This window comes from Eschrichtius robustus, chromosome 1, assembly GCF_028021215.1.
Source record: "Eschrichtius robustus isolate mEscRob2 chromosome 1, mEscRob2.pri, whole genome shotgun sequence".
NCBI lineage: Eukaryota > Metazoa > Chordata > Mammalia > Artiodactyla > Eschrichtiidae > Eschrichtius > Eschrichtius robustus.
In genome coordinates this window covers 61,937,968-61,951,278 of record NC_090824.1, presented here as the reverse complement: position 1 = coordinate 61,951,278, position 13,311 = coordinate 61,937,968, and the positions used below count along the sequence as shown (strand labels likewise).

The following is a 13,311-nucleotide window of genomic DNA, read 5'->3' as shown; positions in this document are numbered from 1 at the left end:
AAAAATTATTCCAAGATTATTACTTCATAAGCAACGATTAACATTTTCTTAATAAATCTCTCCCTCTCCCTCTCCCTCTCCCTCTTCCTCCACGCCCCCTCCCCCGCCTCTGCCTCTCTCAGATTCCAGGAGAAGAGCCTAGAAAATATTACTTTTGGAAGTCATGCATTATTTTTGTTTTGAAATGGAGCTAGAGCCCTGCTTGACACTACTACTCTATTAATCCTGGTTGCTTTGAAAAAGAAAAAGCTTAAGATCCCTAGCAAATCCTGATCAAAAAGAGATTTCTATACTTTTTAATTCAATAAGAGGCAAGGCCAATCTACTGAGCAGTGCAATAGTCTCTCCCTACTCCATCTGGCATTATTCATTAGAAACAAGCAAACAAGCAAACAAAAAAACTAGCCTGATAAGTTGTGCAAGTAAAAATAACTGTGTGCACTAAAAACACTTCCTTAAGGAGTGTCCAGGCTGGCCTCAGGAAGCCCACCAGTCCTCGCATCACCCACGAGAGTGAGTCCTTCTCTTTCCACTGTAGTGGGTAGGGGTCGTCCCTGCACTGCATCGGAAAAAAGAGCCTTGAACCTTGGCAGAGAAGAATGGACAGGACTGAGAGAGACACAACTATCCTGCGTCTAGATGAAAATTTCACAGTGTCAGGAGTAGTAAAGGAGCGTCGGGTGCAGAGGTCCTGGAAAATTCACTGACACAGAGTGAATATATGAGTATCATTTCTAATTCTCTGTGGTATAAAGCTATAAACCACAAGTTGAGCACTGAAGAAAATACAACATGTGCTGTATAAAATGCCCAGGTTACGTGGCCAAAAGAAATATGTGAATTGCATAAAGTATGTGAATTGCCCTTGTGTGAAGCTTGGCTCATGACTGGAGCAAAAGACAACCTTAGTGTTTTTGTTTGTTTTATTTTTCCAAATATATAATTTTAAAACATACATGCATCAATTTTTAAACTACCTTCATTCAATAAGTACTTATCGAGCACCTACTTTGTGCCAACACTCTTCTAGACACTGCATACATACATCAGTGAACAAGAGAAAGAAGGTCCCAGCCTACATTCCAGGGGAGGTGGACAAACAGTTAATGAGTACACAAAGAAATCAACGTGACGAGATCAGAAGACTAGAGCAAAAGGATCAACAGGGTAATGAGAAAGAGAGAAGCACAAGAGGCCACTTTGGATGAGGCGGCCAGGGAAGACTCTCAGAGGAGATGACAAGTGAGCCGAGGTCTGAAGGTTGAGAAGGAGCCAGTCCTTCCAGAAGAAGGGATACCAAGCACACAGGTTCTGAGACAGGAGAAAGCTTGTTATGTTCAACAGAGAAATCCCACTGCTGGACATGTACTAAGATCACGTTATTTTTGAGCAATGAAAACGTGGCTTTGGAAACATAGAATATCAAACTGGAAGAAGACTCTGAGATCACTTAGGAGACTAGCCTTCATTTCCAGGTGAAGAATCAAGTCCCCGAGCGTTCCGTTGACTCCCATCGCTGGAGCCGACAGCATTGAACCAGAATGCTGGGCTCCTGCATTCATCTCCCTGCTTGATTAGATGTCTCTCGGAGTTAATGTGTTAATCACATTCTCGCTTGACACTTAAAGCCTGTCTACAAAGGGATCATTTCTGCTAACCTGTTCTTTTGGAAGGAAAATGGGTCAGAATTCTAACCAGTTCCCACTTCAGAACATCTGAAAAAAAATTTTTTTTTAAGTATGCTGGTTACTGGTTACTTTTCAGAATTTAAAAGGACACAAATACAGAGATAGTTTAAATTCTAAAGGCTTTTTTTTCTTGAGAATTTAACAGTACTGAATTAGATCTGATAGACATTTGCCATATGTTGTGTTTCTTCATAAAAAAGAGAAATGCATATCCCAGATAGAGTTTGATTACCAAAAATTGAGGATAGTCAGTTTAATTTTGGATTGTTTTTGCTATGAAAGTATGTAACCTATTCAGTACTTGCAAAAGTTTCACTGGAGAAAATATTATTCAATAAGCCCCAAATGGGAAAATTTTATTCTGTAGGAATTTGGCCCAGAGCACGTAGAGTTGCATCCAGAGAATATACAGCTCTATTTATCATCTTGCAAACTTCTTCATTATGTCAAAACTAAATCTCAGCTGTGCCCTGACTGCAAAGCAAAAGCAATACAGGCAATTTAAGCCATCTCAACAAGAATATTTTGAGAATTAATCGATTTTCCAGGAATGTTCAAACAACTTTTATCAATTTTGGTCAAGGTTCACAGTTATGGTATTACATTATCAGTCTTGGATTTATGTTTGTCTAAAGAAATTTATGATTTTTATTCTTGCTTCACAAAAAGGAAAAACAATCTTCTAGCATGCCCATGATAACCATAGTTTTCAGCTGTGCTACAATCCCAGCAATTCCGATTTCATTCAGCATCATTCCCACTATATGCTCAACTCAAAAGCAGCTATCCCATGGGCAGGGCCCGAGGTTCCAAGGGTCAGCTCACAGTTGTGCTTTCTCTTCTCAAGCAGCTCCTTTCTCAACACTTTTGGTTCTCTGGTGATACAGGAAGCACCCAAGTAAGTAACCTAAAGCGTTTCCTGCATGGCACATGACTTTTAAGGAATATTCCAGCTCTTTGAGACAGGCTCTTTATAAATGCAGATGAGGAACAAACACCTCTGATAAGACAATTTTATTTTCACTGGTGAAACTGCTTAGAGTTTAACTAGAAATCATTTAAAATAAAATAAGCACTATAGCCAAATAAACAGCAAACATTTTGAACTTTTACTTTACTTCTTGAATTTAGAGCTAGAGCTTATCTCAAAATAGACATGGTTATTAGTTTCAGATTCTCTCTTTCCCCCAAAACCTGTACTTAAAATAGATGATTATCTGAGAAAAGTTTATGACTGCATTAAAAAACACTTAAAAATTTCCCATTTGTTTTTTAATTCAAAATAATCCCAAATCAGTTTATTTTATTCCTATATTTTATAGGCATATTGTATTCTAATAATCCAAAATTGGAATCTAAGCCATGGTTAAGGCAAAATATCTCATTATAGGGGAACCTGTGATGGGCATTGGCTAAATGAAGTTGCTGAAATTTTTAAAGCAATTGGGATAAAACCCTGGATGGGGACGGGGTGGGGCGGGGGGAACAGAGGAAGTAGTCTTCATGCTGACACTCACTTTAGAAGTAATTCACTTTCCCATGACAAAGATAAGAAAGCCATTTAAGAATTATTTACCTTTCAGCTTAAAAAAAAAAAAGGATGTCTGGAGAAGCCCATTGGCAGGCATGAAGAGTGGACAGATGCTTCTCCTCATCCTCCAGGCTGGGCTCCCCATAGAAGGAAAAGCCTTTGCAGTTAAGCAGAAGGAAGACAGAAGTGTCAAAATAGAACATGCCTTACTTATTAGCTAAAGGAGAATCTTCTAAGCCCACTTCATTAATTGAGGAACAATAGCTACTGTACTTTAAACAAACACCAAATCTGTATTTTAAAAATTTAGACAAAAACACAAATTAAGGAGAGATGAAACATTTTACAAAGGTTCCACAATGTGAGTCATAAAAATAGTATGCTCCTCTAGGAAGTAATTTTAAAAAGAATTCCATTTACAAAAAAGAGAAAAGAAAAGAAAGGAAGAAAGAAAGAAGGAAGGAAGGGAGGAAAGAAAAAGGAAGGAAGGAAGGAAGGAAGGAAGGAAGGAAGGAAGGAAGAAAGACAAAGAAAGACAAAGAAAGACAAAGAAAGAAAGATTAGAAATATTTGAAGATTATAAAGTGAATTACAGTTGATTTAACCTAATAGAACTATGTTATTTTATGTAGGGAGAACTGGCTGGATTTTTTTTAAAAGAAAAGTTTTTTTCCTTATTAAGAAATTTGAAAAATAATTTCAGCCTATGGTAGCAAGATTATTCTGCATAAGATCTTTGGGACCAATTTTTTCTCCAGTGCCTCAGAGCAACAGGTCCTTAGATGTCCTCTCTTTCTATCTCCTCCTCATTATTATTGGCCACTGGAGAAATGATTAAAACTGTTCGGTAGCAGCAAAGGCCCACGTACATGGAGTGCTTCCTATGGATCAGGAAGATTTTGCAACCAGCCCCGCCAATGGCCTGGGTTTATGTTCAGTGGGCTGTCTACTGTGGGCCCCTCTGAGTTTTCCACAGTGTAGATACAACCCTTGTTTCCCAAAGAGGCAGAACATTGTCAAAGTAAGAATCCCAGGAGAAATATTAATGAAATCTCTTCATGGGGTTATGGTCTCTCATCCCCAAACCTTCTGTCTTTCCCCAGAAAGTCACAGGTATCTAGAATGTCATGCAGCATTCTTAACAATGCACAAAATAGGATTATTTTCTCTTGTTTTAGGGTCAAGCTTAGATTATATTAGTCTTTTTAATTAAATCACTATACAAATGTGGGACCTTTTAAAGTTTGCATGAACTCATTGGCAATGACGAATTTAATTTGTAATAAAGAACTTAGGTGGGAGCAAATGGCATTTTAAAGCACACATTTATTCACTTAACACATATTCACTGCAGCCCTACAATATGCCAAGGAGAGCATAGTTATTTGTCACCTCTGGGGCTTCTCTGGTGGCGCAGTGGTTGAGAATCTGCCTGCCAGTGCAGGGGACACGGGTCCGTGCCCTGGTCTGGGAAGATCCCACATGCCGTGGAGCAACTTGGCCCATGAGCCACAATTACTGATCCTGCGCATCTGGAGCCTGTGCTCCGCAACAAGAGAGGCCGCGATAGTGAGAGGCCCGCGCACCGCGATGAGGAGTGGCCCCCGCTTGCCACAACTAGAGAAAGCCCTTGCACAGAAACGAAGACTCAACACAGCCATAAATGGATAAGTGGATAAATTAAAAAAAAAAAAAACTATTAAAAATTGTCACCTCTACCTCTTCCAAATATATTATCCATCTTGTGTGCATTTTTATTTGATTATGTTAATAAATAAAATCTTTAATGATGACTACATGGAAAGAATGACATAATCAATGCAGAGCTGCAGTGTGCCCACCACCCAGGACTTCCTTGCTTTGGCTCAGTAAGTACAGAAAGACATTTCAATTAAATAAAACAAATCCCAGAGAAACCTGGATATGGTCATGCAACTTCAAACGCAAAGTTGAAGTTACACCAATGTTTTTTGGGATTCTGTAACCATTTTATACTATTATGAGTTGCCACTGATTGATTTAGCTAAATGACAAAGACTCAACAAAAATATAGTTTATAAAAATGTGGTTCTACTCCTTGCTTGCTTTACTTCAGTCACATTCTCTCCATGGTTAGAAACAAGCCATGACAGTGGTCTAGCCCTGGATTTCTATGACGGTGAGAAATCAGGCATAACCATGGTCTATCCCTGAATGTGATCTCAATGTTTTATACCACGGACAAATCGTTAACATATGGAAATAACCCTCTCAGCTGCTCTGTAATTTTTTCAATCCTATAGACTCTACTGCCTTGACTTTATACTCCATCCTGAACTTTTTCCACTGTTCTCTCCCCATTATAAAAGGATTTTTTTCCTTTTCTTTTCTTTTTAGAGGATCTACTGGGGAAAAAAAAAAAGTTTCGTTCCTTGTTTCCACCCTGCTGTTCTGTTGGCCCCAATGGCTGCTCCATGTCCCCTCTCCAACCTCTAAATTAAGTGTTCATTTTCAAGTTCACTGCTGTGCTCCCCTCCCCCTGTAAAGGGAGGTGTGGATGCTCCCCAGCCCCAGCTCCTCGCTCTCTGCTGGGCTCCCCACAAAGCAGCCTCTCACCATAGCCTGTCCTCAGATTTCTCTTTTTAATAAACTTTGTGGTGGGCTTATGCCTCTAAATCATTTTTACCCATCAGAGCCATTTACGTTCCCTCTGTAACAACCAACGCTCACTCCTCTCCCATCGCCTGGCACTGATTTTTTGCCCCTGTGACCTCACTCAGTATGACAGAATGTGTTTTCTCTGGCTGTAGATAATATATTCCCATATCACTCTCACAAACCACAGAATGAGCTCCGCAGGGAAACCTCTGCCCTACCACTTCCCGTCACTGCTAACAAAGCGGTTTACAGAAAAAAACCCAATGAGAACCACAGGTTAATGAGATGTTTAACACACACACAAAAAGAATTCTTTACATGAAGACCTTTTACAGAACTGCCTATGGGGTATTCAGCCATGGTTCCCAAAGGCTGACCCAGTGACCAGTCAGCCTTAAGATTCACCCAGGAGGTTGTTACACGTAAATATCCATAGGCCCCACCCCCAGAGTTTCAGATTCAGCAGGTCTGGGGTTTGGGAGCCACCGAGAGAGAGTGTGTAAATCAATCTCAACAGCTTCAGTAAAAGCCCCATAAGCACTTATATAATGACACGTGGATGCCAAATTTTCAAACCATGTGAGTCTTTAGAATTCGCACAGTGATTGACATGTTTGGAGAGAAGTATGATAAGGCTTCTCAGGGCAAGTTAAGTCCTAATGTGAGGAAGGATGAAAGCCAAGGTATGTATTGGCCTGTCCACTCACCAGCAGCCTATAACTGTGCATCTGTAAGGAGCTGTGAGGACGCTCCTCACCCCCACCTCTCCCCGCCTTCCCCAGCATCCACCAAAAAGACATGCCTCACAGCTCTTTGACAGGACAGGCTTTTAAAAGATCAGTCTTTACAGGATGGGTAATTTAGTTCATTTGCACCTGATTTATGCCCCATTCAAAAATGAAACAAAACAAAAATGATGAAAAATGACTCTGGGCCAAAGGGAATGAACACCTCAGTAATTCCGTCTTCCTGAAGCACAATGAGCCATTTCCCTTCCTGGGAATAACAGTGTGAAGGGGTTGTAAGCTAAAACCCCCTTGGACTGTGACTTTGATAAATCTGTGGGGTTTTGAATACCACTCTCTACACACCAGTACAGACCATCAAATGCATATGTAGTAGAATTCCCTCCCACCTAGGACCTTGCTTATTTGCAACTGTCAACCCATTTTAAGCAAGAGTATTTTTCTTCCTAAGGAACCACTGGACCACCTCTCTTTCCCCTTAAAGAAGTCCTTTCCCCATTGCACTCTAGGCTTGTGTTGTCTAATCCCATAACCACTAACCACATGTGGCTATTGAGCGTTTGAAATGTGACTATCAATATGTAGATGTGCTCTAAGTGTAAAATAGGCACCAGATTTCAAGGACTGAGTATGAAAAAAAAGAATGCAAAATATCTCAATAATTTTTATATTGATTAACATGTTGCTATGACAATGCTTTAGATAAATGAGCTCAAATAAGATATAGTCAAATGAGATATATTGTTAAAAGTAATTGTATAAAAAGTTTCTTTTTACTTTAAAAATTGTGGCTATTAGAAAACCTAAATTTATGTATGTGTCATGCATTGTATTTCAATTAGCCAGTGCTGTCCTAGATGAAGTCCAGCATTTTGCTTTTCATCTCAAAGCTTGTCACTCGTGCTCCCTCGGTACCTTCGATGCCGTGTGCAGGTTCATTCCACACAACTTTCATCTTGACGCGCCTACTGGAAACCCTCTCATCTCACTCTTCCCCAGTCCAGTCTCCAAAACTCCACCAAAAGCTTGAAATGTTTTTGCCCACCATCCTATCAAGTCATTTCACCCTTTTTACTTCAACAGATTCTCACTTCCCATCTCTTTCATGAAATCTTAAGTTTTTCAGTGAAGACAACACAGCTGCATATTACTCATTTTCTAGACATTCCAATTTGGCCATAGAACTCATAGGGCTATTATTTCTGATTGTTTCCCAATACTCATTTATTCATTTGTTCAACAGCATTCACTGGGCACCTCCTGGAGGCCAGGCACTGTGCTTGCCACGGGGGTTACCTAAAAACGTCAGCACACAGCCCTAAAATGATGTGTGGAATGATGTCAACAGGAACACGTAGATGAAACTGATGCTCTCCTGCCCTCAGAGCCAGAAGGACTCTCTAGTTGCAAACACCCTTCTGAGGAAGGATTTAAATGCAGTGCTCACATAACACAAGTCTTCCGGCTTGGAAAGTTGAAACCTTCTGACTCCATATTAAACACTTCCCCTGTCTCACGCTTTGTATTCTCCCTCATGTTTCCCTGACTACCTTATAAACTCCATTTGTCTTTGTAGTTCCCATTTCCTTTGCTGACACAGTATTAAACACCATGCTTTCATATAAGTATATGTACATATATAGGTATATATGTGTGTGTGTATATATAACTATATATATAACTATATATATAACTATATATATATGTAACTATATATATATATAACTATATATATATATATATATATATATATATATATATATATATATATATATATATATATATATATATAGTCATTTATTTCCTACAATAATGTAGGTACCACATTATTCCTATTTGAAGATGAGAAAAACTGAGGCACAGGGAAGTTAAGTAACTTCCCTGTAACTGATGTTACATGGATGATAAAGAAGTAGAATTTGAACCCAGGCAGCCTAACTCTAGAGCCAGGGTTCTTAAATACTAGGTAATCCTGTCTCAGAGAGAATACAAACAAACACCAAGGACCATGTAAGCTTGAAGCTGCTAAGGCCACCTGCTGCCAAGTGAGAGAAGCCATGCCAAAAATGAAGCCCATGTAGGGAAAGGAAAGCTGAAGGGAAAGGGGGAGAGACAGAGAGACAGGGAAAGAGACAGAGAGACAATATGAGAGATGTATGAGATATTACTGATTATTTAATATGAATCTCTGGAGGATATAAAGTGAGAAACTAAACTACCTTTGGTCTTCGTAGTTATACAAGTGAATAGTCTTTTGTCATTTGTAGGTATGGGTTCTTAACTGGGGGTCCAACCGTAACTGTACACAAAGTTCTTGGTGTATAAACAGAACTATAAAACAGTGTATATGCATGTCTCTGAGGAGAATCTCAAAGGAGACCTTGATTCTACCTAACTACCATGTTTACGGCATCTTAGCCAAATCTCCTCTGCAAAATCAGGTGGGGACATTTAGAACAAGGCTGTTGTCATGTGGTTAGCCTATGCTCACATTAGGTCTATCCCTGGAGCCACACTTACATGGAGGAGAATAAGCTATTTCTTATCAGTTACAACTTCTAATCATCTTTTAAAATGCAAAGTGAGTTCCTGTTGAACATGCTGAATTGAAAATGCATGCTTGTAACCTAAGTGTCCATCAATGGATGATGAATAAATAGAGAAAATGTGATATATCATATATATACAGTAGAATGCTATTCAGCCATAAAAAGAAGGAAATTTGCAACAACATGGATGGAATCTGAGGGCATTAGGCTAAGTTAAATAAATCAGGCAGAGATAGACAAATACCCGTATGATCTCGCTTATATGTGGAATCTAAAAAAAAATCAAACTCATAGATGCTGAGTACAAATTGGTAGATGCCAGGGTATGGGGATGGGGAAAATGGATGAAGATGGTCAAAAGGTACAAACTTCCAGTTATAAAATAAGTAAGTCCTGGGGATGTAATGTATGGTTAATAATACTATATTGTATATTTGAAAGATGCTAAGAGAGTAGATCTTAAAAGCTTTCATCACAAGAAAAAGAAAATTGTGGCTATGTGCTGTGATGGATGCTAACTAGACTTATTGTGGTGATCATTTTGCAATATATACAAACATTGCATCATTATGTTGTATACCTGAAACTAATATAATGTTATATGTCAATTATATCTCAATTTAAAAAAAGAAAATGCATGTTTATGTCGGCTCTTTCTCCAAATCCCACTAAAATAACAGTGTGTCAGTTCTGTTTGTTTGTCTTCAGACCATTTCTCACTCTTCCCTTGTCCTGCTCTGTTCTGTTATGCAGAGGGACAGCCCTCTGCCAGGCTGGGCCTCCCAGTCTTCCTTGGGTTCAGCATATAGGAGCACTGATCAGAGACTAATGGGTAGAGAGAAGAGAGAAACCAGAGGATTTCCCCTCTCCCTGTCTGCCTCAGGCAGGAAATCTGGCAGTGGCTGGGGTTCCTCTGAGACCAGCTACCACTTGACAGATCTACTGTGGTTCTAGCTTTCATCAGGTAGTCCTGGTGCCTGGGCTTAGGTAACACCACCACCTCCCCTCTCCCTCGAGCCGGGTGTAACAGAATCGGTAATTTAAAGAGTGCAAAAAAAATGATCAAAGAAAAATTCCTGTGAAGAAAGAATCTGGAAGTACACTTTTAGAATCTATTTTCTTTCCTTTCGCAGAGAAAAGGATTAGGCACAAATAGAACCCCAAAAGACTAGACTTATTGATTTTGTCATACTCCAGCACATGACATGTTGTGGGAAATAAGCCATTTCCATGCTCAGATTAATTCATTGTCCCATTCTTCAAGGAAAATATCCAAGGAGAGGCAAAAACAGCCCACAGAAAACTGAAGCAAGTGAGGTTTGGCCTGGTGTATCCCATGCCCCACTCTGACAATGCCTGCTACAACTTAGAATCCAATGCCCTTGGATGTCATTAAGGAAAGTAACCTGCTAAAATCACTAATGCTACATGGTTTCATGAATTATCCTTCATGGTTTACAGTTTGTCTTATTTAGAAACATGGTCATCTCCGGTACTATAATAGTGAAGATTTCAGCAATAATTTAGTCTGTCCTGTCCACTCCCTACCACCTGTGTGTTAGTGCCCAGTGATGAATGCTACCAATCTTGCATATTCTACTTCTGATTTAGCCAACTGCAAAAGTTTGGGGCTTTCAGTTTATTCTATGATTGTGAGTCTTTATTCAATACAGTTTTTATTGTTATGCAGGTCAAATACCATCTACCATCCAGTTCCCTTCTCCTTCAGGGTCCCTGGCAGGATTGTACTTTTCCCTCTCCCTTGAAGTTAGGTAAGGGTGTGTGACTAATTCTAATCAATGAATGCCCTTTTCATAAAAATATCTATATAACAAAGAAGACATAAAGCCCCAATAACCTGGCACATCCATTTTAAGAAATATCCGATTCATATCCAGTACCATGAAATGATACCGTTTTTGAAATTCATTGTGATGAGATTCCTATTAACTTGTCAGATTGTGAGCTCTCTGAGGGCAGAGCTAACCTAGAACCCACACGCACTAGATGCTCAATACATGTTGCTAAGTGAATGAATGAAGGATTGAGGGAATGAATGAGTAACCGTAATGTCAATATTGTCTTGTTTAAATCATTCTTATTTCTCCTTGCTCATTTGAACACTGCACTAATTTAGGAAATTACCATTAAATGAAAAAGACAATTTATTCCTCAGAGAGATTAACAATAATCTGGCTTTTCAAAGAAGGTTAATATGGAAACTAAGAAGGAAAGGCCAGTGAGTTTTGCTTTCTGTTTCTGAACTCTATATAAAAGATGCTCCAGGAAGTACACTCACCCTACATTTGAATATAATTTTGGATTTCCTTCTTTCTCTGTTTGGGCTTGGCGACTTGAGGCTGCTATGGACTGAATGTTTGCGGCCCCCCAAGTTCATATATTGAAGTCCTAACCCCCAATATGATGGCCTTTGTTGGTGGTGGGGTGATTAGGTTTAGGTGAGGTCATGAGGGTAGAGCCCCATGACGGGATTAGTGTTCTTTATAAGAAGAAAGAGAGACATCAGAGCTTCCTCTCTCCATCACCACATGAGGGTATAGCAAGAAGGTGACTGTCTACAAGTCAGGAAGAGGGCTCTCAACAAGAACCGAATTGACTGGCACTTGATCTTGGACTTCCCAGCCTCCAGAACTGTAATAAATGTCTGTTGCTTAAGCCACCCAGTCTATGAAATTTTGTTATAGCTTCCCAAGCTGACTAAGAAAGAAGCCAAATTCTTATCTTCTCTATCTCTATCAGAAATGTAATGTTATTTGCATGTCACAGACACCTTCCCTTGCTTTCAGCAACCAGCCTAACTAAGATTCTGTTGCCTCTGTAGGTAAATTAAGCAACATGTCCCTTCAATGACCAGCCTGACTCATCAAGTATTTCCTAATTGTGGCAGTAAGGGTTTGTTTGACCATCACTGTTGCATGGCACTTTTTGCTGTTAAGCTCCAACCTAGGTATGGTGTTGTTGCGTTTTACACAATGCAAATAAATGGAAACTTTCACTATACTTTCAGAGCTTTTAATATGAAAAAATAGAGTTCAGTAATTTAGCCATGGATTTAACTTTTAAAAAACTGCTCTAGATCATATTAAAACCCACAAGATTTTTTTTTTCTCTTGGTAAACAGATTTAATACATTGCCCTGATTTTAAGGTATTTAAGAGCAAAGGCATTTTCTAGGAAATATGGCACTTTGTATTGGCAAACAGTTGTAGGAATAAATTCTTTAAGCACCATTTAAGAAGTTTACTTGAAATTTTGGAGTTTCACATCAAAATGCTCACTATTAAATAGCAATCTGTTATATGCTATATAACATATATGTTATATGCAATGCCAAATGAAAGTCTGCTGTCATAATTCACTAGATAGAGTTTAGTTTTTACATCATTTTGATAAATTTCCCTCACTTACCAGTTTAGTCCCAAATTATACCTTGTGATTGTCATGTGAAGGCAGTAAAATATTATATACTTTCGGATGACCTCTATCCAGAAATGCTTTTCACTGCTTACATTTTATCTGTCAAATAGTATTTTATTTAAGAAGTAAATATAAATGCCATTATTGGGAGAAGCTACCAGCCTAGGACAAGTTCTAGCATTTAGTGTTCTGACAGATCTTAATTTGGATATCAGCCAAAGTCAATAAAACTTGTTCATGCAGAACCTTACCTGGTTTTCACCACATCGAGAGGGTGCATCAGGCAAATTTCTACAAGACCTGAAAGATGATAAAGAAAAGTCCAATAAACACTTATGTAAACACTGGTTCTTATTTCCTTGACCCTATTGGTTTCTCAAGTATGAATCTTCAAATTAAAAACTTGGGACTTTGGACATGACAGGTAATAGAGGCTAATAGCAAAAGACTAATGAATAACATGACTTTATTTCTATGGGAGCAAGATACATGAGTGATTACTTCTTTATAAGTGCTCTGGCACAGACGGAGATTTTAAACAGAGGAGTGATATTAACTTCTATTAATATATTCTCCCAACAATCTAATCATCTGTCCATTAACCCTCCCACTGCTCCCAATCACATTTATTAACATGCAAACACCTGAGCAGTGATGCTCCAACCCTCTCCCCTTTGGTAGATGCACCATCTCTCTCATCACAGCATGGATGTACTGGTGTC

General features: G+C 39.0%; 1 protein-coding gene across 2 annotated transcripts in view; it reads right to left on the bottom strand.

Annotated features, from left to right (window-relative positions):
- Nucleotides 1-13,311, bottom strand: part of SLC25A21 (solute carrier family 25 member 21) — a 514,375-nt gene that overhangs the window by 194,363 nt on the left and 306,701 nt on the right. For both annotated transcript variants that reach the window (XM_068533042.1, XM_068532966.1), the window contains one exon: nucleotides 12,841-12,889. In XM_068533042.1, the coding sequence (XP_068389143.1) occupies nucleotides 12,841-12,889 (49 nt within the window). The remainder of the gene's footprint in view (nucleotides 1-12,840; nucleotides 12,890-13,311) is intronic.